This window comes from Copidosoma floridanum, unplaced genomic scaffold (assembly GCF_036245765.1).
Source record: "Copidosoma floridanum isolate Cflo_tuat_1 unplaced genomic scaffold, Cflo_Japanese_pri ptg000026l, whole genome shotgun sequence".
Taxonomy (NCBI): domain Eukaryota; kingdom Metazoa; phylum Arthropoda; class Insecta; order Hymenoptera; family Encyrtidae; genus Copidosoma; species Copidosoma floridanum.
The window spans coordinates 6830494-6855000 of NW_028321903.1; the positions used below are offsets into that span (position 1 = coordinate 6830494).

The following is a 24507-nucleotide window of genomic DNA, read 5'->3' on the forward strand; positions in this document are numbered from 1 at the left end:
TCCGAAGAGTTTTTATTACAACACAATCTCTTAAAATTTTAAGAACAGTTATATCTTGAAAAGGCAGCTAGAAATGACTAAAATAATCATTTTTACGCGTTCAAAAACAAATAACTGCATGATTGACACACTCAAATAGGAAGGGGTTGGACTATGCAAAAACATAACCCTTATTTTCTCTTTTTTTGACTGTATCTTTAAAAGAACAAATCAAAAATTTTTTTTGTTAAGTAAAGCATGTTTGGAATATCGATAAATATGTTGACAAAATCTTCTAAAAATTATTTCTATACCATGACCTCTCAAAATAAGAAGAACAGTTGTATCTCAAAAGAAAGCCACAAAGGTTAAAATCAATGGCACAAATAAAAAACAATTATTGCGGTGAAAAAATACATTTTACACGGATTAATACATACAATCAGGATAATCCAAGAAATAACAAAAGTCATATCTTAAAGACAAAGCTACATGCTGCATATTCTACCTGTAACTAACTTTTTTTTTCTGTTACGTATTAAAAAAATTATTGTCACGTGACCAAATTTTTATTCTTATCAAGTATTTAAAGATTAGTAAAAACTAGTGAAGCACAGGTAAATTTCAATATTAAATTACAAATAGTAGTAGAAAACGATTTTAATCAAAAATTACAACTATATAATGAAAAATAGCTATGCCTATTGCTTTCCCCAATCTCAACTAGATAGAGTAGAGTATTTACTTTTAGTGTAGACAAATTTTAAACAAATTTTTAAATTGTCTGATTCAAAAATTCCAAAAAGGATTGAGTGTATATATCTAATGTCATGAAATGCACGAATAGTAATTTTAAATAAAAAAATTCTCGTTTTGCGTAACAGGACAAAAGTACTTTTCTCGTGGTGCAGTATGGGGAGAATTCTTGTTTTGTTCTGCATTACATGTGGAATATTTGTACATGTAATATATATCAGAGCAAACGTGGAGCTTCTTAGAATGCAGAAATCACGTGTTACATAGTTATGTATTAAGGTATACGTATATGTATTAAGTTTAGAAACACTACAGTTGAATGTTTAACTACTGCCAGGGGTTTTGACATCTACATTATTTTTTGTATATATTTTTCCGAAGACGTACACACAGTGCAAATTCTAAAATGATTTAAGCAAATACGTAAACGGTGTTTAGGAAGTACGTTTGCTGTGGAACGATAGAAATTAGAATGTGACAGGTGCATGGCCACTGAATGAAGACTGCGTTTTTCAGAAAAAAATCTTCATCGTGATTAAAAATTTATGGAAATGTACTATCACATGATGAAGCTCTTATTCGAAAATAGTTGTACGGAAAAAGCTTCTGAAAACCAAAAAAGTGAGGATTTGGTATCTGCCAGGTAAAGTTAGACTAGTTTTTGACGCAGCTGCGAAAAGTGAGCGTACGAGCTTTAAAGATCTACTGTTCATAGGGTTAGACCTCTTCAAAACGTTACCGGGAGTTTCAATGTAATTGAATCAATATTCTTAGACAACTAAAGCAAACATCAAAGATATTTTCCCAAAAACTAAAATTTGTGAAGAAAATCGAGGGGCACAACGATTCTTTTTAGAGAGAAAGAAATAGATCATTAGCACAACAAAATAATGGAAATCTTCATTACTTTTTGATACCAATTTTTGCCTGTGTACTGCAATATATATTAAAAATGCGAGTTTGTTTAGATAAGTATATAGTATGTAGTATACAGATGTAAAAGCATAACTGACAGGGATCAGGGGTCCTATTCTCTAAGCGCAGCGTTAAACGCTGTGTTAACGTCGATGTAAAGTGTTGTATGGGGTAAAGTTAACGTTGACATTGTACTATTTTGTACATAATCATTATAGCTTGATCTGGACTAATTGCGTTAATTATTTTAAATAAGTTCACAAACTTATTTATTTTTATACGTTTTGGCAAGATACTTTTTTCTATTTTTTGGTAATGTATACTTTTTAAATATTTAAAATAAGCTTAGAATTCAATTATTTCCTTATGACCAACATAAATTCTTTGCAGCAACTTGCTTAGGTGTATTACTAAAAAAATATTGAATTATATTACACATCAGTTAATATAAATATAAAATTTCATTATTATTTCAGGAAAGAGTATCAAAAAAATTCAGGAATGAATTTCGGTATTTTTTACAATAAATTCGAATTGTAGAGGGAGATTATGATGAGACTTGATGACACGATACACTTGGCACGTGGGCTCCACGCGCTACGGCAGCGCGTTCCATGCTGTCCAAGCTCGTAGACCATACTATATTGGTATAGTCACATCTGATGAATTATACTTGTAAAATCTACAGTATTTTTGTATGCATTCACGCGTATTACATATAAGGTGTCTCATACTGTAACAGTGTAAACAGTGCCCTTGCTATAATTGCTTGGTTTTTTTTTTCCGTGTGGATATCACCATCCTTATGCAAAAACGAATCATTATGGCCAAAGGCATCGTCAAGAAAAACACGAAGAATGTACAGAAAGAGAGCACAAAGAAATAAAAGTAACGGTTTTTCATGCATATTCAGAAAATCTAGTTATTGATATCACTAGATTTTCATCATAGATAAAACTAATTAACGTAGGCACACTTGTTTCTGAAGCTGTATGTCATATAAAAAGAAAATAGTTCACTCGATTAAGTTAAGAACACGTGCGAAGCATTCTTATCTCAAACGAAGTCAGAAAAAATTATCCTACACAGACATTTTAGTCTTAAAAGAGCAAAAAAGAAATTTCAAAAATTAGTCCCTTGAAAGATTGAAGCCCTTATATTGATAAAAAAGACGATTTATAATACGTGGGCATACGCTTAAAAACATAGAATTAATCTTATTCCTGGAAAACTAATAACTTCGAAAGCAAAAGAATATACTGTTGGCATTTTAATTAAAAACTTTCATAGTTAATTTTATATGTCAAGCAATGAGAGTGTCATCAATGAAATTAGGCAATTCTATTATATGGTTTGTTCAAGACAGGGAATAAGAAGTCTGACAAACGAATGTATTTTACGTAAGATTCTTTGTGCAAAAGCGACAAATCCAAAAATGACAGAGTTACCGTTATCTTGATGAGAATATCACCTAGGGCCATTTACTTACTGTGATCTTAACTATTTTGGTCCAATTAAAGTAGCAATAGGCAAAATAAAAGAGAAATGATATGGTGTATTCTTTACGTGTATGACTACCCTGGCTATTCACATTGAGTTGGCTAATAGTGTAAACACAGATTCTGCCATTATTGCTCTGAAACGTTTTAAGGCATGTAGAGAAAGACCATTGATTATTTTTAGCAATATTGGAAAAAATCTTCAAGGTATGAATAGTTAGTTGAAAAACGCAATAAAAAAAAGAGTTTTTTCAAGTCACCGAATCTGTTTCTCAGAAAAAATTTATATATATGTTAATTCAATCCTCCAGGGGCAACGTGCATGAAAGGCTCTTGGAAGTGCCTTGTTTATTCTAATAAATCAGCACTTAACGTTATATTTAAATCCCACTCTCTCCGAAAAGAGGTACTTGTTAGCACTCTAGGCAAAATCGAACATTGTATTAAATCACGTCCATTACTACACGCATCCACCGAAAAACGCTATCTAAAATCGTAGACCCCCAATCACTTTTGATGGGTGAATTATTTAGTGAAATAAGATTAAGAATCAATAAAGGCTGATTATTATGTACGCAAAAGCATTGGCAGATAGCGCAACATTTTGCTGACTTTTTTTGGCAAAGGTAGCTACGCAAGTATTTGTTCATTTTCAGCAGTATTTCAGAAGTACAAACTTCAGAGGAGTTGTACGGTAAGGAAGATGTTCCCGACGCTAGGAAGTAGTTTTTTCACAGTACTTATTGCCTTGTTATAAACTTTATAAATTATGCCTAAAAAAAGGTTCATAGTAATTGTTTTAACACACAAAGTGGTATATATATAGATGTGCTAATGTTCGTATGCTTGGTGGTCAGGAGAGGAGATATCACCAAGGCTGCATGTTGATTTAAAGCACGGTTCTACTATTATAAGTGCGAGGCTAGGGGACAAGAAAAGATTAAAAAATTTTTCTTCTCATGGACGTGATCGAAGAGACGTTTTTACGCAGGAAGACAGGGAAGCAAGAGAAGAAAGTTTCTTATACTTGTGTTCAACAACGAACGTGGTTACCTTAATAACAATGTTTTGTTTTAAAATCAATAAGTTTTAATGAAGGAGGTTTTAGTAGACGAGTGTCTCATTTATTATCTCATTTGACATGATTGCAGTTGATGTAAGTTCTAAAATTTTCAGTAAAATCTGAAAACATAATCTTCGCTTTACTGTGCTTTTTCTTGACCACCAGAACTATTCAGTTTTAAACATCTATAAAAAAATCCCTTATTTAATAAGACAGAGAAAAAAAGTTTTAGTCTACATCATCTGCATCAGTTAAACTCTAAGTCTAAAAGGTACAGTAGCGTAGTTGGGATCCTAAAAAACTGTGTCTTTTAACAAAAATAAGAGGTCAAAAAAGATAAAAGTGTTAAAATTTCCGAAGACTTCATTCAATGGCAGTTAGGTAGTTATAAACTATTAGCTGAGCATAATTCTGAAATAGTTGTCTAAAAACTGTAAAGTTTCGTTCCACTTTTGAGCACAACTCACTTATTCCACAACACTTTTAGTACCATACGATCATGAACTCGTACACCAAAAAAAAAGGAAACAAAGTAATATTACCATTTGACTGGTACAAAATGTAAATTGAACGTCAAAAACATTAATGCCCCTTTAAAATTTTAAGTAAATGCTGACTTAAGGATATTATTTTAATTTATCAAGCGATGAAGAGATGTGTAAGATAATTTTTTTTCATTTAACAAAATCTTAGCTTACTGCTACTACTAAGACTATGTAAAATTATTATTTATCCAGATCTCTAAGTTAAACAACACTTAGGTTTACAGCTTGTCATAAAAGACAATCTGAAAAAAGATGAATTTTCTTATTTATTCAACCAGACAACTTTAAGACTATTGCTATGTAACATAATTTGTCGTAAATAGGTTTTTAAAAGAAATTACGTTGATTACTTAGTTGTATAAGTATATTTTTTAGTCATGACGCACGGTGAGGACAATAAGAAATCACATGACTTTTCAATTATCTGCAATTCGGTTGCTCATTTTATTATTTAAGCTCCAATCGACGATGCCGAAGTTAAACTTGTTTTCCTACTTCAAATACTAAGACCAAGCAGCAGTTTCAATTTTCTTTAGTAGAATAGCTTATTTTACAAATTTGGCTATTTTGTTGTTACTATCCATAAAGAGCATATCCACTATGCAAATGACAAGTGGTGCCCTTAAAAATGACATAACATCTCAATGTTAACAGTAAATCCTCCGAAAATGCACTTATACTCAGCCATAATTGTTTTTCTTATCTCCTCCATCTATGAGTGCGTCCATTGAAAGTATACTAGTGAGGGCGTGCATGGAACTTTTTACACAAAACCTCTGATTTTGAACTCGCTCAATGGCAATAAAGAATAATAAAAAAAATGTAGTAAAGTATCGAATCGATCGATTTTGACCTCTTCTTTCTGATCCAAGGTATCATTATTGTTCGGCGCACTCATCGAACGATCCGTAATATTTTTTAAGTACACAAAAAGATTTTTTTTTTAATGATCTTTTTATTTTAAATGTTCATTATGTTTTTCCTTAATTTTTTTCTTCGAAAATAAGAGATTAATTATATATAAGGCTTAAATCCTTTACCTGAGGTAAAATTTATATCTATAAATTGAAAATTGAGGGAACTATAGATATAATAAACTAGGTATAAAAATCCATGAATTATTACAAACGACGTATTCAAAATATATTACTTACACTATATTTTACAGTTAAAAAACAGCAAAAAAATAATATTAAAAATAACATTATCACTAGAGTTTGCTCCTTATATTTAATTATTCTTATTTTTTGCGTTTGTTTCTGTGTTACAACTGGACTGATATTTCCTCTTTAAATATTTTAAAATTATTTCTAGTCTTCTTAATGGGGGGAATGCAAGTAAACTTCAGTGAATGCAGAAAACTTGGAAAATTTCAAACCATCTGCATCTTTCACAACAGAAGCACAGTGGTAGGATAAGGTCCTAGTAAATTTTTCCCCAGATTCATACCTTTCCTCAAGTTCTTCTTGGTTTAAGAGGTGCTCTTCTTAAAAATAAAAAAAACAAATAATGTTCTTGAAACACATTTAAACCCACTGTATTAGCGCTTTTGGTGTAGAAATCGTAGAAGTAAGACAGAAACAGATTAAAAAAATAAGAAGACCTAATTATGACGAGCAAACTGTAGTGACAATATTATTTTTAATATTATTTTTTTACTCTTTTATAACTGTGAAATATATTTTTAGTAATGTATTTCATATACTTTATTTATCATACTACATGGATTTTCATACTTTTTTAATTATATTTATAATTTTCTAAATTTTCTATTTATAGATATCTATTTTATCTCGGGTGAAGGATGTAAGCTTTATACATAATCAGGCTCCCCTTTTGGAAAAAAAAGTAAAGGAAAAACGTAATAAACATTAAAATTAAAAAGATTGTTACAAAATAATTTTTTTTGTGTACTTAAAAAATATTACGGATCGTTGATCGTTCGATGATCGCGCTGAACAATGATGATACCTGACTGCGGCTCGTGGCTGCGTATCAAGACAGGTCTTACGCGCATACCCGTATATTTTTTTACATTAATAAAAAGCCTAAATATTATTTCTTCAACCTAAAAAGATTCATTTTCGATATATTTTGACCTGATCTTTTGATTGTTCATATCATTTTCCTAATTAGAGTTTCCCCTTAACTTGAAAAATTGATTTAAATAATAAAATGCACTTCTAACCTAAAAATGGTTTTTTTTATAAAAAGTCAAGGCCACGATCGGAAAGAGTAGTTAATATATATAGATATATTGTGACGTGACAAGTCACCGTCACAGTCAGAATACCGGTTTTGTGATAGCAGACAGGAGGAGAGGCGGTACAGTGCGCACTACCCCTACCTTATCCCAAACCCATACATAGGTATCCATTCCTACTATGGGCAACACAACCGATTCCCGACTGTGGGTAACACCTGGTGTGTGTGTGTGTGTAACAACGCAACACACACCTGTGTAAGTGGCTGAGGTGCCAGGGCAGCACGGATCAGCGGGCCGGGAGAAGAGACACTCTCTCTCTTGTCTGCTCACCGTAAAGTCGTACTCTGATATACGTCGGTTGAGTTTTGCGTAAGCTAGTGAGGCGAGCTCGGTATCAGGTGACAACAGGAGACGCAGCCACGGCTACCTGTTGCTGACCCGACCGGTTGCAGGCGTATACACGCGGCTTCTGCTGGGACTTGTGCCATCCGAGTGCTGATACCTGCCAGACGGATCTCCCAGTGCCCGTGGTCAAGTTGCGGTGTACCTCACCATAGGAGTGTTAACGGTAGGCCTGTGTCCCTTAATCCTGTCCCTACCGTGAGAGCACTGTGCCAAACAGCAACTGCCGGACCCACAGGGCCGAATTGTTAGTTGATAGGTCTTGTCGGATGGCTGGACGCTGACATTCTTTTGTGTGTAATACATAGTTATTGCTATAATAAACGCATTATCTTTGTAGATAAATAGATGTGTTTTCTTTAATAGTAGGTATTTGAATGCCGGTTACCCACCTATCCTACCGGCCCTTAAGAATAATTATTAATAAATATAAGGTGAACAGCGTCTTGCTGCTGACTGCAAGGCGAGCAAGACGCGACACCTCATATGGCGCTCGATTAGTTGTTTAGGCAATTGTCCGGCACGGTGCTCTCTTACGGCCGTTTTGTGTGCACGCTGTGTATTGGATATTATTTTCATGCTAAATTTGTTTTTTTTGCACATTATAATGGTTATGTTGTAACTTAGTTGCCGGCACATTATTTGTGCTGTTGGTGCGTGCTACTCCTTTAACGAAGTTTAAATTTAAACAGTACTTATTACTTGATAATAAGTTGTATATATATCAAATTAAAAGTTGATCGTTCATTTTTCCCTACCGTTTACCTTTGCTAGCGTGTAGTGAAATAAAAACAAGGTGTTTTCTTTTATTTCTCAAGTGCGACCTTATACAGGATTAACTACTGTGTAGTGTAGATTGTATATGATATACGAATCGAAAATTCAATAACAAGGGAAAGTTGAAGACGGTAGTGTTTACATTTAGTTAGCAGCGTACCAACACCAATATATTATGTGGTAAAGAATTTGTTCGGCATAATCCCTACAGTAGCTTAATAATTTCAAGCTACTTGTAAATACACAGTATAACATCAACCCATACAAGCGATATAATAAGACCTTATCGTGTATACTCGACTATTTGGCTTTGTTTATTTCGTGACCCCTAGCGTTCTACATACAAAATATGACAGTCTCACTAGAGGATTTGGAATTCTCCTTCAGCGCAAGCGTAACAGGGGGGGACGAACTCCAAGCGCTGAGCCATGAGACAATAAATAAAGTAATCGAGGACACAATTAAACTATACATGGACGGGGAAATATTCCAGTATTTAATATTGCTAGGGTTAAAAAGTAATGGAACCACGCCGGAAGCTAGAGATAGATTACAACGTTTCTTGAGCAGAAAATATATAGGACCAACAGCTGCAATATGGACTAAGGAAATAGATGAAGTCACTCGAGTAGAGAAAAATAGTTGGACTATAGACTTTTCAGACATGGAGTATAGGCCGGGACGCCGTGAAACACAATTCAGATACGACGAATCGTCGGAGGCAGACGCAAGTGTCACACGAGAGAATCGAGCCACCACATCGTCACCTGCAAATCAACAATTCCGTGAAGTTGTAAGCGGGCAAGTACGTCGCGATCTTAATAATGTGAGGGAGCAAAGTGACCAATTAAATATGGAATCGGTAGTACGAGATAAACAAAACGTACCATCCAATACACACGGAGCAACACAACCCTACAGAGGGTCGTATGAGTGGCCCCTGCAAGAGATACTTCAGGAACCTACGAGTAGACCGTCACGAGTATTAGCAGCAGGTCCTGTACGTAACTTGGGGGCAAATAGAGCTGCCGGCGAAAACATAGGGACTGTAAACAAGGAACAAAGGACAGGTCTAACCATGGGCGAACATACATCTATGGCACTAAGTGGTAATAACCGTCAAACAGCTTTGGCATCGGGGGATAGAGAGAGTAGTGCTGCAAACGACCGTCGGGTAAAGTGGTCAGACGGACACCCTACCGACCATAACTATGAAGGCTTGGCATCTCAGGATCACAACACAAGCGCACAAATGGGGTACACGGATGCAAGGCGTAAAACGAATAGCCACACACAACAACACGTACCCCACGATATGTCAAACGTGCCTCGAGCGCACTCAACGGTACACTCGCTGCCCCCGCAGACTCGAACACCCACAGCCCAAACGCAAAATGTACCTTTACATTCGTTCCTTAATTACGCGAGTATGCAGTTACCAACAACTGGCAGCATCAGTCATCCACGTGTAGAGATACAAAGTCATAGCCCAGATAATTTTCCTCACGAACATCGATTTACCACAGGGCCTCAAGATCACTGCAATTCGACCTCAGCTAACCAAGGTGGACAAAGCAGAGGCATTTATGGAGATATTCCCAGCACTAACGCAGGGTATAATCAACATAATTTAACTTTATCAGGCGTGGGAATATCAGCACAACAGCGCGAATCACAAATTAGGTGCGAAAGGTACACGCTAGATTTGTTGACCCGCTGGAATGTTGAATTTCGCGGACGTGCTAAAGATGATCCTGAGGATTTTTTGACCCGACTATGGGAATGCGTGACGACGTACAACTTGTCACTAGAGGAATTATTAAGGGTGTTACCGGCAGTGTTTGACGCAGAAACAAACAACTGGTTCCGACGGGAAAAATACAACTGGCGTTCTATAGGCGAATTCATAACCGCTTTCCAACTACAATATGGGATATATGATTTACAGGGTAGGGTGAATAAAGAAGCTGAAAGACGCACACAGGCGCCGCATGAGGATATAGCAAGTTACCTATCCAATCTGCGAACCCTATTAGATAAAATTTACCCACCCCTGCCGCTCTACGAACAAACTAATCGGGCATACAGGAATCTTCATCCTTATTATCGCGGTAGAATTTTAAGGGCACAGATAAACAACTTTAACGATTTTTTGCTGTTGGGCAAAAATGTTGAATTAACCCAGCAACAGGATAGAGAATACCGCCCACCCCCGCTACCTGAGGATAGTTTGTTCCCGGCAACATCTTTCATTCTCCGAAAACAGAATACACCAAAGAAGATAGCGGCAGTATCAAGTACCCTCACCCCTAACGTCGAGGATATAAAAACGTCAACGCCAACAACCAACACCCTACTGAGCGGGGAGGATAAGACAGAGAAGCATCATAAAACTGTGCAACAGCAGCTTGAAGAAATGCTAGCTCCGTTGAAAGGTATGATGCTAGAAAGACAAGAGGTAGCTGAACGGCGCCAGAATGCGCAGGCTTCAGCTTTTAAAGAGAAGAAGTCAACTGGCAATAACGCGAAAACCCCTGGTGAAAATACCACTACAGATAACAGGGACCGATCGTGCTTCATTTGCCGAAATGTGGGACACTGGCGTAATGATTGCCCCTACCGAGAATATTGTACCAAATGCGGCAAGATAGGGAACAAGCGCTACAAGTGCCCCAAATGTAACACGGAAAGGACGGGAAACGCCAGAGGAGGGGGGCAGTAGGAGTCGGAGCCGCCCCGCCGGAACAATACGCGACTCCAAATGAACCAGAAATAGAAGTAATTAAGGCAGCTAACCATACAGACCAACAGGAGACTCCGAAAATTTCTTCAGCAATAGGACTTGCGGTACTGACATTTATGACATGGCTAGTAGGGAAACTAGGCGATGTACAGAGGTGTAGTAATCGGCAGGTTTATCGACTGGGAGAATTTTTCCAAATGGCTCTGTTGGGTTTCATGAGTTACGGGGCCAAAGTTATAACAACGATAATATACTGGACAAACGAAGCGATGAATAGAATTAGTTGCATAGCCAACAGTATGTACAAATGGGGCCTAGGAAGTTGGGAGTTTAAAAACACCCATCTCCGAAGCAAAGGACAGAAGGAGCGGCAATGGCTGAGCTTCCTATCGTCGACCGTAGATAAGGTGTCCGCCACGAGTCGAGGACTTGGGTGGGGGACATATGGAACTGAAAGGGCAATAGAAGTTTTGGCACTTGCTGAGGACCCTCGTTACTATTTACCGCTTGATGTCGCAGGTATTAAAATGCACGCCCTCGTGGATAGTGGCGCAGTGCACTGTTACCTGGGAAAAGGGATCACTAGGCGAGTGAGGAATTTTCAACCCTGTCGTGCAACAATTTCTGTTGCAAGCGGCAAAGTACTGGCTGTTCAAGGCACTGTAAGCGTTCCGTTAACCATTGGGCGAACTACCGAGACGTTAACGTTGGGGTTAGTGGACGAATTAGAGTACGAAGCCATTTTTGGGATAGATTTCCTACGAACTTTCAAAGTTACCATCGATTATGGTAAGGATATATGGCGTACCCCCACAAGTCCCTGGCAAGAATTTAAGGGTAAGGATGGTGATCAAATACGTTCAGCAGCGATTGCTGCTGCGGGGGGATTGGTAACGATGACCTCTACTGAGGAGAACGAGCTAGAGAAAATCCTAGATGAATTGATAATCCCTCGACCAGACAAGCTCGGCATAACTACCGTAGCTAAACATAGTATTGACGTACAAGGTCACCCCCCAATTAAACAACGTCCCCGACGGTATGCGCCTAAAGTCCTGCAGATTGCGTACGATGAGATAGACCGTTTGTTGCATGAAAATATCATCGAGGAATCGGAAAGCGCGTGGTGCAGCTGTCCGCTTTTGGCGCCAAAAGCCAACGGAAAGTTTCGGTTTTGTATAGATTACCGGAAACTTAATGAAATTACGCGAAAAAACGCGTACCCCATGCGACTTATGGATGATATTCTGGACAAATCGCGCCGGGCGAGGTATATATCAAAAATCGACCTCAGTGAGGCCTATCATTAAATCCTCTTGGATGAGAACAGCAAGGAATACACAGCCTTTGCTGTACCCGGTAGAGGGTTATATCAATACGTGCGCATGCCCTATGGACTGACCAACGCCCCAGCTACATTCCAGACCATCATGGACCAAATTATTAAACCGGAGTGGGAACCATACGTATACACATACATGGACGACATTATCATCGTCACAGAAACGTTCAAAGAGCACGTCAAGTGGCTGAGAATTGTTTTAAAGGCATTAAGGGAGGCGAATCTCGTGATTAACCGAGAAAAATCAGAATTCGGGTGTGGAGAAGTTAAGTACCTTGGATACGTGGTGGACGGGAAGGGACTTAGGACAGATGTTGACAAAGTCCGGCCAATCTTAGAATATCCCGCACCTACCAACCTCAAACAACTTAAGAGATTTATAGGAATGATTGGATGGTATTCCAGGTTTATCCCCGATCTCGCCGAAAAGAAATCGCCCTTAACGAAGCTAATGTCCAAAGACATGAAATGGCAATGGGCTGAGGAGCAGCAGTCAGCATTTGAGAGCCTCAAACAAGCTCTAACCGAAGCCCCTGTCCTATCGAGGCCCGACTTTACGCAACCGTTCGTCCTACAAACTGACGCCAGTGACTATAATGTAGCCGCAGTGTTAACCCAAACCCTTGAAGGTGAAGAACACCCGATATGTTATGTCAGCCGCACACTAAGCAAACCGGAACGTAATTACACCGTAACTGAGAAGGAATGTTTGGCTCTGCTGTGGGCTGTAGATCGATTAAGGGGATATTTGCAAGGGGAACGGGTAACAGTAATTACTGACCACAGCAGCCTGTTATGGCTCAATAGATTGAAGGACCCAGTAGGGAGATTGGCTCGATGGAACACTGCGTTGCAGGCATACGACTTGGAGTTTGTCCATAGAAAAGGTAAACTACATCAAGTCCCAGATGCCCTATCCCGTGCCCAAGAAAATTCAGTCGCAGTAATTACTCCCGATGCCGAGCAAGTACGCGATGAATGGTTCTTGAAGCGAGTCAAGGGGGTGCAGGCTGCTCCACAGAAATTTGCAAACTGGAAATATGAGAATAGAGCTCTATTCTTCCACAAACCAAACCCTATCGTTAGTTCAACGATGGAGGACCTCGACGAATGGAAAATCGTCCTACCAAAGGAACACCGCGTCCAGGCACTATACGATGCCCACGATGCCCCCCAGGCAGGTCACCTAGGAGTGGAGAAGACCTATGCTCGTCTCGCCAACTATTATTATTGGCCGGGTTGTTTCCAAGATGTGGTTCAGTATGTCCGGGAATGTCAAGAGTGTCAACAGCAAAAAGTCCTACAGAAAGCTCCTGTCGGATTCATGGGGGAAAGAATCACTGAGCAACCATGGATGGCTATAGCTATGGATATTTCAGGACCAAAACCTCCATCGAAGAATGGGCACCGATATATCTTGATCATCCAGGACCTATTTACGAAATATGTAGAGTTAAAAGCACTCCGAAAGGCAGACGGAAAAAGCATCAGGAAAGCGGTAGAGGAGCTAGTATTGAACAGGTGGGGAAAACCGAAATACATCTTAACAGATAACGGCACCGAATTTGTCAACCGGGAACTGAAAGAAATGTGATAAAATTATGGCATTGAACACTCAACCATCCTACCATACCACGCACAAGCCAACCCGGCAGAGCGTGTCATTCGCACCTTGAACCCGATGATAAACTCGTTTTTGGATAAGGATCACCGGCTGTGGGATATACACCTACAAGAGTTTGCATTTGCAATGAACACGATGGAGCAAGCGTCCACGAAACTCACCCCGGCGTTCCTGAACTTTAGCCGAAATCCTCCACCTGTAGCTCTTCCGAAACGCGACCCACCAACTGCACCATTAGACCTAACAAATACCTCCTTATGGGCCGATAGGGTAAGCCACTTAGAAATGATTAGGGATTTGGTAGGGAAGCACCTTGAGTTAGTGCGAGAGAAGCAGGCGAAATATTATAATCGGGGGCGAAGGGCAGAATCATTTGCATTGGGGGACAGTGTGATGCGGAGAAATCACGTACTATCCTTAGGAACCCAGGGATGACGCGAAACTCGCACCCAAATTTGTGGGTCCCTGTATAGTAACTCAATTGCTCTCGGACGTAGTAGTGGAAGTAAGGGACACCGCGACAGGAAAAGTAGTAAAAACTCATATTAATGACCTCAAGCGGTACACACCCCCACGCCATTCATTGGACAATGAATCTAAAGTGAGCTATATCCCTACAGACCCTAATCATGAGAGGACAACGAATCCGGCGCCAACCAACTGGACGCAAGGCATGGGCAGACACATCGAGGCGAGGACGGGATCCGCGGCTCAACGACCTGTACCGCGAGCCAAGTGGAGAAAAGATGAGGCAACCAGGCAGAGTCATTCCCCAAATACGATCGGTCATCCAATCAGGGCCACCTACGGAGAGGAGACCACAGCCCAGGGCACCGATCCCGACCGACGGCCAGTTACCAGGTCCCAGAGCCGAGGGGCCACCCACACCAAGGGAGGTAGATGTGGTTCCTCCCCCCCCCAGGGTATGACTTGCCACCACCGATCCCAACTCCGGCGCCCACCAGAATCACTGCACGCCAGATCCGCCCCGACCCGGAGCCGGTAGGCAGACTGAGCCCCAGGATGCTGGAGCAGCTCTTGGAGATTGCCGACACCCCGGCGGAGGGACCTCGGCCAGTAGAGGACATGGAGACGATCCAGTCGGTGCTCAGGCAGATCCACCTAGCACAACGAGGATACGTGCCCCTGACAGCATCGGCGCCGGCCTGCCCACCCCGACGAGCAGTACCACCATCCCTGCAGGTGATTCCGGAAACGGCAAGGATTCCACGACTCATGGACATGCGGGTAACTTGGCCAAGGGGAATGCCTGGACCCCCACCGTTCACCCCAGAAGCGGACCTTCTGGGAGAGGAGACGATGCCGACTCCGGAGGCCATATCTGTTCCGAATCTGGGATGTTGGAATTGCGGGAATCTGGGGCATCGTTACGCACAGTGTACGACGCGCGACCCAGCGACAAAGTTTTGCCACAAATGTGGAAAAAAAGGGGTGAGCATCACAAACTGTCCACATTGTCGTGACCTCTGGGCAGCAGAAAGGCGAGCCTATTTGGCAAGGCAGGCAGGCACCAACATGCCACGCTGAGGAGCGTACATTGATTATCCCTACAGAGAATTTTTTTTTTTTTTTCTTCTCTTCTTTCTTATTCTTTTTGTTTCGATTCCAATCCCAAATGGAGGATTTATTTTATATTACTTCAACAAATTGCTATCATTTTAATTATTAGTATTATTATGTATTTTTTCTTTAAATATAGTCCTTTAACCTGAAAATAAAGGCTTCACAATTTATTTATCCACACGGAAGTAAATGAACGAACAATAAAACTTTATTTTATGTAAATTTTAATATTATTTTTTAAGCGCACTGAGTAGCACGGTATCACGCAACGAATTTATGTCTAATTATTTTGATTGGAACAGACAGTGGCATACAACATTGGCTTCCTTACCTAGTATTGCAAGAAATCTTTCTGTTCCCTTACGTTTGCCTACCTGTTTCTTTACTTTCCTGCCACTGCCAGTTGAAAATTTTTTTTGTTTTCCTCTCTTTCCCCGTTTTTTATGTTACCAGCCAAGGTATTGGCTGAGTTTGGGCACGGGGAGGTACCGAAGGGCAGGTAAGTGAAATTGTAAAGTGCGAATAGCACTAGAGCACTGACGGTGGGAGCAGGAAAGAGCCCTTACGGCTCTGTCCAATCAAAAAGGACGAAGTCATTTTTTTTTTGAGTTATGGATATAAAAAAAGTAAAGTTTTTATTAATTTAATTTTTGTGACACATCTACATGATGAGATGAACAGATAATCCTGCCCCACCGGATAGGCACGTAGTTTTTTTTGTTGATTATAATATCGCGCAATTTTCACTGCATTCTTAATTTCCTGTTTTAAAAAAAAAAAAAAAAAAAAAAAAAGTTTTTTATTGTTGTCGTTTGATTTATAATTTGATTTAGTTAAGGCACTGTTATCTATTGCTGCAGTCAGTTTCTTTTATTTGTTTTTATATCCGACACCCAGGAATATATCGATACTGGTTGTCGTAAACTACTTTTAAGTTCAATTGTAAGCACAGGCGAGTGCACCTGCACCCTGCCATCCGACAGTAGGGAATGCTAATAACTAGTGTTTACACTGACACCACACACAATACCGTGACAGTACACCGCTCGTCACACCAACAAGGCCGTTAATTAAGGCCGACCAGTATTTCCTGCTGAATCCTGAAGAAGTAGACGATCTGCTACACTATACGCAAACAAATACTCTACGTCATCCTACACATCCGTCCGGATAGGGCAATTAGCTAGATTCGAACGCACACCTTATAGGACATGAAAATCAGGGTGAAACCAGGGTTTGCGAAGGGGGATTTGTGACGTGACGAGTCACCGTCACAGTCAGAATACCGGTTTTGTGATAGCAGACAGGAGGAGAGGCGGTACAGTGCGCACTACCCCTACCTTATCCCAAACCCATACATAGGTATCCATTCCTACTATGGGCAACACAACCGATTCCCGACTGTGGGTAACACCTGGTGAGTGTGTGTGTGTAACAACGCAACACACACCTGTGTAAGTGGCTGAGGTGCCAGGGCAGCACGGATCAGCGGGCCGGGAGAAGAGACACTCTCTCTCTTGTCTGCTCACCGTAAAGTCGTACTCTGATATACGTCGGTTGAGTTTTGCGTAAGCTAGTGAGGCGAGCTCGGTATCAGGTGACAACAGGAGACGCAGCCACGGCTACCTGTTGCTGACCCGACCGGTTGCAGGCGTATACACGCGGCTTCTGCTGGGACTTGTGCCATCCGAGTGCTGATACCTGCCAGACGGATCTCCCAGTGCCCGTGGTCAAGTTGCGGTGTACCTCACCATAGGAGTGTTAACGGTAGGCCTGTGTCCCTTAATCCTGTCCCTACCGTGAGAGCACTGTGCCAAACAGCAACTGCCGGACCCACAGGGCCGAATTGTTAGTTGATAGGTCTTGTCGGATGGCTGGACGCTGACATTCTTTTGTGTGTAATACATAGTTATTGCTATAATAAACGCATTATCTTTGTAGATAAATAGATGTGTTTTCTTTAATAGTAGGTATTTGAATGCCGGTTACCCACCTATCCTACCGGCCCTTAAGGATAATTATTAATAAATATAAGGTGAACAGCGTCTTGCTGCTGACTGCAAGGCGAGCAATACGCGACACCTCACAATATATATATATATATATATATATATATATATATATATATATATATAATATATTAATTCTATATTTTTTCTATATTTTTTATTACCATGGAGCGAGTTCAAAATCAGAGATTTTGTGTAAAAAGTGCCGTGCACGCCCCTACTGGTTCGTTTTCAATGGATGCACTCATATATTCTCATAGCAAAAAAATGTTGTACAAATCACTGCTTAGCTACTTTTCCTGTTTTAAAAATTAAAAAAAAAATTTTTCTTAAGAAATCAACGCCTATATCTAAGTTAAGCCTTACGCTGAGCAAGAAAATCAATTATTTTAATTTGGCACAATGGACATGTGTACTGTTGATAAAGAACATTATTTTAAACTAAATTTTTTCGATAAAAGCAGTAAAAGCTCATTTTTTACAGGTATATTTCTTATGGATCTGTCCATCTCATAAGCATTTCGAATGGTTTATTGATGTTTTAAGAGATGTCGAAAGAAAAGATGTTACAGATGTTCTTGAAATTCATATATTCATTACACAATTTTTTCACAAGTTTGATTTGCGGACCACAATGCTTGTAAGTCAAATGTATAATTATCTGACTCCCTAGTGATTTGCCTATTCTTGTAGACACATTTATAACCTTACCTATTTTTGTTTATTTTCAGTATATTTGTGAAAATCATTTTCATAGAGTATCAAAAACTAGTATATTTACAGGTTTAAAGGCAATCAATCATTTTGGAAGACCAGATATGACCTCGTTTTTAAAATTTGTTCAGAAAAAGCACAGCTATGTAAGTACGTTTCTGCAGTTACTAGAAGTACTACACATTTGTGTTAAACTTGGTTTGTAAACAATTTTAGATAAGAGTTAAAGGCGTTCCGTAAATTAGCAGAAATTCTGACGTCATCGACAGTTTTACATTTAAAAGTTCTTACTTATTATTAATTCATAGCTAATTTTATGCAAAATGGTAAGAAGATGCAGAAATCTGATACTTTAAATAACTATTATTGCTTAAATTTGTTATAACTCATTAAGAATTGAGGTTAAAAAATTGCTACGCATAATTTTTAAAGTTGCATTAAAGGTTGTAAGAACTTTGGTACTCCTTCACAATTACTTCGTGCTATTAAAGCTCTAATTTTCAATGCATGATGATGAATTCAGAGCTAAATCAGTTGTCAAAAAATAAACTTTGCACCTTTTCTTATTATTTTGGACCAAATTATTTAAACAACTAATGATAAACAAAAATATGTGATGTTAAGGCTGTTGATGAGGTAGAAATGTCCGCTTAGTCACTAAATGCCTTTAAAGAAATTAAGCATAAATTAAAAAAGACAGTTTTGATTTGAAACGCCCTCTCAACTATTTACGTTCCTATTATATTAATGTCTTCCAAATAAACTAGAAAATCAAAGTTGTATTTAAATGCTGCAGTTTTTTATTAACACTTAACTGCTTAATTTTACAACAAATCACAAAAAAAAAAAATTAATGAAAATTGTTTTGTTGGTGTTAAAACTATTTTTATACGGAGGGCTCTCACAATTAGCGAAGTGATAAATGAATAAGTATTTTTACTTTTTTTTTAATTAATTTTTAGCTTTAATTCAATTGATAAAATTAAACAACAATTTAATTAATAGTAACTTTAAAAAATATGCTCAAAGCTGTTGTAATCGGCCATTTGTTGGTTTAGATGGCCTCATGATATATTAAAAAAATTGGATGACCTGTACAAAAAAATAATAACAACAAAAACAGTAATATCTCATTTCAAAAACTTGTAAACAATAGTTTATTGAATTACTAAGTGTAATAATAAATAAAAAATTATTTTTAGGTAAGCAAAATAGGAGTTTTCAGCTGTGGACCACGTCCACTGACCAAGAGCGTCATGTCAGCCTGTGACGAGGTGAACAAGGGCCGGCAGCTACCTTACTTCATTCATCACTTTGAAAACTTTGGCTAAGCTACGTTCAAGGATAGTTTAATTAATACCGTTCTGTAGTAGATGTACAAGCTCTGCTAGTGACTGCATTCTAGCTCGAAATACAGAAAAGACATGTTCTACAATAATGTATGAATACCTATTTCCTGTTGTCCTTCTGCTGTTGGATCTATTGCATACTGTCACCTAAAAGTAGCATAAAATATGAGAAATCTTTGCACTCCATTTATCTAAAGTATTAAATACTGGAATAGATATACTGAGCGGAATCAGTCACATTTTTGTTAACTATTTAACTAAGAAGTTTTACATAGTTAATCAGCAGAGTTATTATTTTTAATAGATGTTTGTCCTAAAGATCACGTATAGAATTGGCAAGCAACAACCTAATATCACCGTTAGTATAAAAATTATAATAGTATTATTGATAAATTAAATAAGTTCTTAGAAACTGGCTATGACGATAAAAAAAATTTGAACACTAGTTTTCCAAAAAAAAATTTACTGAAAAAATAAGCATTCTTCAACTTTGATTTATAAAAGCAGCAGCGTGGAGAGCCTCTGCAAAAGGCCAAGCCCACTTCCTGCATTCAGTATCAAAAGATTTCAAGCGAGTGCGTTTATAATGAAAATGCACAACAAAACTAACTATATCTTAAGGACCAAGTACAATAAGTTAATGTCGATTTTTTAAATATAATAATGCTTTGAATAACATTAAGATTGCAGATATAAGCAACATTCTGTAAACAAACCAACCACTTCCTGAATCGTCATTAATTGCTGGAGATTACTAACAATTGTTGCTGATGTTGTTTTTTTTTTTTAAGTGTCAAAGCTGTGGTATGCATTTTCCCCTTAAATGTAGCATAAACATTTATTTACTTCAAAGAAAAATTAACAGAACTACTTATAGAAAGAACGGCCTACTCATTTTATACATGTCTTAGCATTTACAAAATAAGCTTAGTTGCATTTCGTTGCCATCATAATTAGATAACAATGACGCTCTTATAAAAATTAAGATTACTTTGTCTACAACAAAAATCGTTCTTTTAGTTGCTCTAATGTTTGCCAAAGAATTCATAAAAATATTGGGATAATCAAATAACGATCGTACTCAGTCACGATTTCACTTATTTTTTAGCTACATAGAACTTAAAAAAATGCTTTGTTACTTATTTAGTCTTTTACTGTATTACTGTATTCAGATTACTGTAAGCGTGTACAGTTATTTATGTAACATTTGAATAATTGAAACTGGATCCTATAACTTCTATATTTAAAAATACAAAAGAGCAGCGGTAAGTAAAATCAAGTAACTAATAACAAGTAGGAAGATACTTATGTTATTGGCAGGAAATTGCAACTATGCTAAATCTTAATATTATTAAAAGTAACGGTATATCGAAAGATTAATTATCAATTTTTGTTACTACATATCAAAGATACTGCTGCTTGTTCTTATGTACATTTCTTATTTTTAGTACACTTGCTTGGAATTTATAGAGCCTGGTTGCGGAGTATGGGTGGATTTTCTACAGTGGCTATCTGCCCTGTTAATCCTACGAACTTCAGTGCAAAAATGAAATAAACGGCAATATAGTAAAATGTATAGTAAATTTTGACAGAGTAAGTTTTGTTTGAAAAACAGGCCTATCTTGGCTAACAACTGTTTGGGGCCGTTTTTCTAGAGGCATTTTTTCATCTGGTTAGCAGTTTGCGACAAGTTTTTAAACTGCGACAAGTGCTGAAATTTTGTATTTATGTAAGAGACAATAAACTATTTTTCTGTCTAAACTTGAGTTTATTTTGGCTCAAGGTAGCTTATTTTTTTTATGCCTGAATTGCTCATTTTTTTGTAATATACATTATAACGTGTAATTCTTTGACGTGTTTTAGCCACGAAAACTCTGTTTTAAAAGTTTTTATCATTTTTTACAGACTTCGCTTGACATTTGTAGTTATTAGAAAGAAGCTTAATAGTGTATAATTTTAGTTAACAAGTATTAAAATTTTTTTGTCCTCGTAAGAGATTTTTAGTCAGAAAAACTACTTCTATTAATTTAATTTTACGTGACAAACATAACCATTCCAATCTCAATTAGTGCATGCAACAAAAATATTATGCTTCATTATAACAGCAATGAAAAAAATGTAAGTTGTTTTTTTGATAAGGTTCTGTACTAGTTTCCTGTAAAACAAGGTATTACCTTGATCTGACACTAAGATATAAACTACCTTAATTTAGTGTTAAAGGCTCTTTTTACCACAAGGACATTTATTTATCTTAGTTTAATTCAAATAAAATGCCATCATAGTAAAGCAAAGAAAATAATTGCAGATCTGCTGAAAAAGTCAATTTTTCACATTTTTTTAATAGATAAAAAACACATCATTAGGTATGTATTAGTTGTTTGCTTGCTACTTCCTCGCGGTAAGAAATAAATCATCTGTTTTCAAAAGATAACTCTTTTTCTAATCCAACATATAGATTTTTTCTATGCCAAGGTAGTACTTATAAATTGTAAATCCCAGACACGATCATTCTTAGCGAGAAAATGTTCTCTCTTGCCTTATAGTCGGTTGTATATAAATATAACAAGAATGCTGTAAGCTACATTTATTTGTGGAATATTTAAACACTTAAAAGATTTTCAATAAATAATTTTATGGTTTAAAAAATAATTGTAGTACGGGTAAGTTTAAAGATGTTAATAACGAAAATAGTCTCAGCTAACGTTAATTAATAGTTATTTTTAACAGTCACTACGTTATCCCTTCATGTAAGTACAATGATGTTTTTTGTTCTTTAGCCGTATCATTCGTGTTAGAATTATAATTGGACTATTTAAAACGGAGTGCTACTAGATGATCAGATGGTCTTCAACTTGTCAACTTTCATGTATGTATCAGGAATGCGTATGCATACGCGTATGGATATGAGGATTGTTATAGTTAAGTAGTTGTAATTTTCATTGTCTACTAATTTTGTTTGTATTAAAACAATACTTTTTTCTCAATTGTTTTAAATTGATTAAACATTTTTTTATAAACTTAGAGTAAAAGGAAAGTCAAATCTTAAAGATCGAGGTAGGGAGTGGCTGCTGCTCTAATGCCGTTTATCTCTTCCCGTCACAATGTTTGGTAAAGAAATCCTACATGAATGTTTTCCTGATATGGATGCGTCTGCATTTTTTGTTTATGCTTTTCGTTTTTCTATTGCATTGCTAAGCAAAAATGTTTGTTTAGAAACAATTGTGATGGTTTTCCCAGAATCTGTTTAACAATTCAAAAGATCGATTGCCCTTGTAACTTTTGAAAATAATAAAGTTGAGTTGATAAAACATGAAAATAAGAGTTTCTATTATTTGTTAGTAAGAAGTTTGAAATCATTCTGTGATTCTGCCAATATTTTTGTATAAATTCTGTGAAAATAAACTGAAAACTTAATGGATGAGCAAACTCCATTGCGAAAATGTTTGCTATTGGCAAACAAAGTTGTCGGTCTGTTGTTGAAATTCTTGATCGTCAGGAAATGGTTTCGTTGACAAGCTGCCATCATGTTGTCACACTGACCAAGTAAAATGTCAAGCTGTAACAACCAAGTGCACCTCAAATGTCAATTCTGTGCATCACTCTTAGAAGTCCACATTACAATGTGCCACTAACTAATTTTTGATATGACTTGAATAGTAAAAAAGTGGAGCAAAAATGTCCAATGAAATGTTTAATACTAACCTTTTTGTCTCCTTTCAAGAACTTAGTTTAATATTGTTTTAAAAGTTGTTTATCACGAATGTAGTGTCAATCTCACAACATAAGAGGTTCTGAAAAATTGTTGGGTTGCTTGCTAATTACCAATATATGCTTACCTTGAGAGACATTTAAATAATAATTAATACGAAGAAGTACTTTGGTTGCTAATTGCTAATGCTTGGTTACCCGAAGATGCATTTTTTTAATTAACTATACTTAAAAGCAGCTATGTTTATCACTTAATTTAATTCGTCTAAGGTCATATTTTACTAACAAATAATACTAACAAAAGCAATTAGTTGGTAACCACTCACAATGGCTTTTCTACGAAAAAATTTCATTCACAAATAACACAAGGAACCATTAGTTTCCTAGAAGGTAGTGATCAATTGACTGATAATACATTTTGTTATTTATTAATGCATTTTGAGATTCAAGTAATAGCTGATGATAAAAAATAAAAATAATAACTCAAGTGGTAATGCTATCAAGTATTGATTAAAATAAATAACAATCGACGTTTCAGCCTGTACAATTATGAGGATAACAAGGATATGACTTGATAGCATTACCACTTGGGTCATTATTTTTAACGTTATTTATTCATAATAAAAAAAAATTTGTGTAGTAAATCACATATCCTTCAAAGTCTAAGGGCTCATTTTATAATTAAATTAAAATTAAAAATATTCAGGTTGTTGTTGTGAACTACTCATGCTTGCTGGCTAAAGCTTACATTTTATAGTTAACAATATTTAAAAATAGTCAGATTGTGCCAAATCTTGCTTGCCAAGTGACACATCTTTAGAATAAGTAACACTTACAAACAGTTAGGTTGTTATTCACCGATGCCTGCATGTCCAAGGGCACATTCCATTTATTTATAATACTTAAAAATATTTAAGCTGATAATCAGCTCTGCTTGCTTTTTAAATAGTACATTTTAAAAATAAATAATATTAAAAAACTATTAGATTAGTAAATCGTTAATGTTTGATTACCTAATAATGAATTTTTTTTCATTTATTTTGCTTAAGACTAGTTGGAGTACTAATCGCGAATATTTTCTTGTCTATAGGTACATTTTATCAATAATCAATATAAAAAAAAACCAAGGATGCTAGATGCTAGTGTTTGCTTGTTCCAGCAACTTTTAAAACTTCTATATATTGTATCTAACGTAATAACTAAAGATGATTTATGTCAGTGTCTCACTATTCCTAATCAGTCATTGTAACTTTCATATTTTGACACCGAATTCGTAAATGTAACCCTAATAA

General features: G+C 37.0%; 1 protein-coding gene across 4 annotated transcripts in view; it reads left to right on the forward strand.

The window, feature by feature from the left end:
* Duox (dual oxidase) overlaps nt 1–20269 on the forward strand; it is a 934738-nt gene extending 914469 nt beyond the window's left edge. For all 4 annotated transcript variants that reach the window (XM_089595596.1, XM_089595599.1, XM_089595598.1 and 1 more), the window contains 3 exons: nt 17929–18084; nt 18176–18304; nt 19361–20269. In XM_089595596.1, the coding sequence (XP_089451722.1) occupies nt 17929–18084; nt 18176–18304; nt 19361–19489 (414 nt within the window). In that variant the 3' untranslated portion in view covers nt 19490–20269. The remainder of the gene's footprint in view (nt 1–17928; nt 18085–18175; nt 18305–19360) is intronic.
* Nucleotides 20270–24507: the final 4238 nt, after the last annotated feature.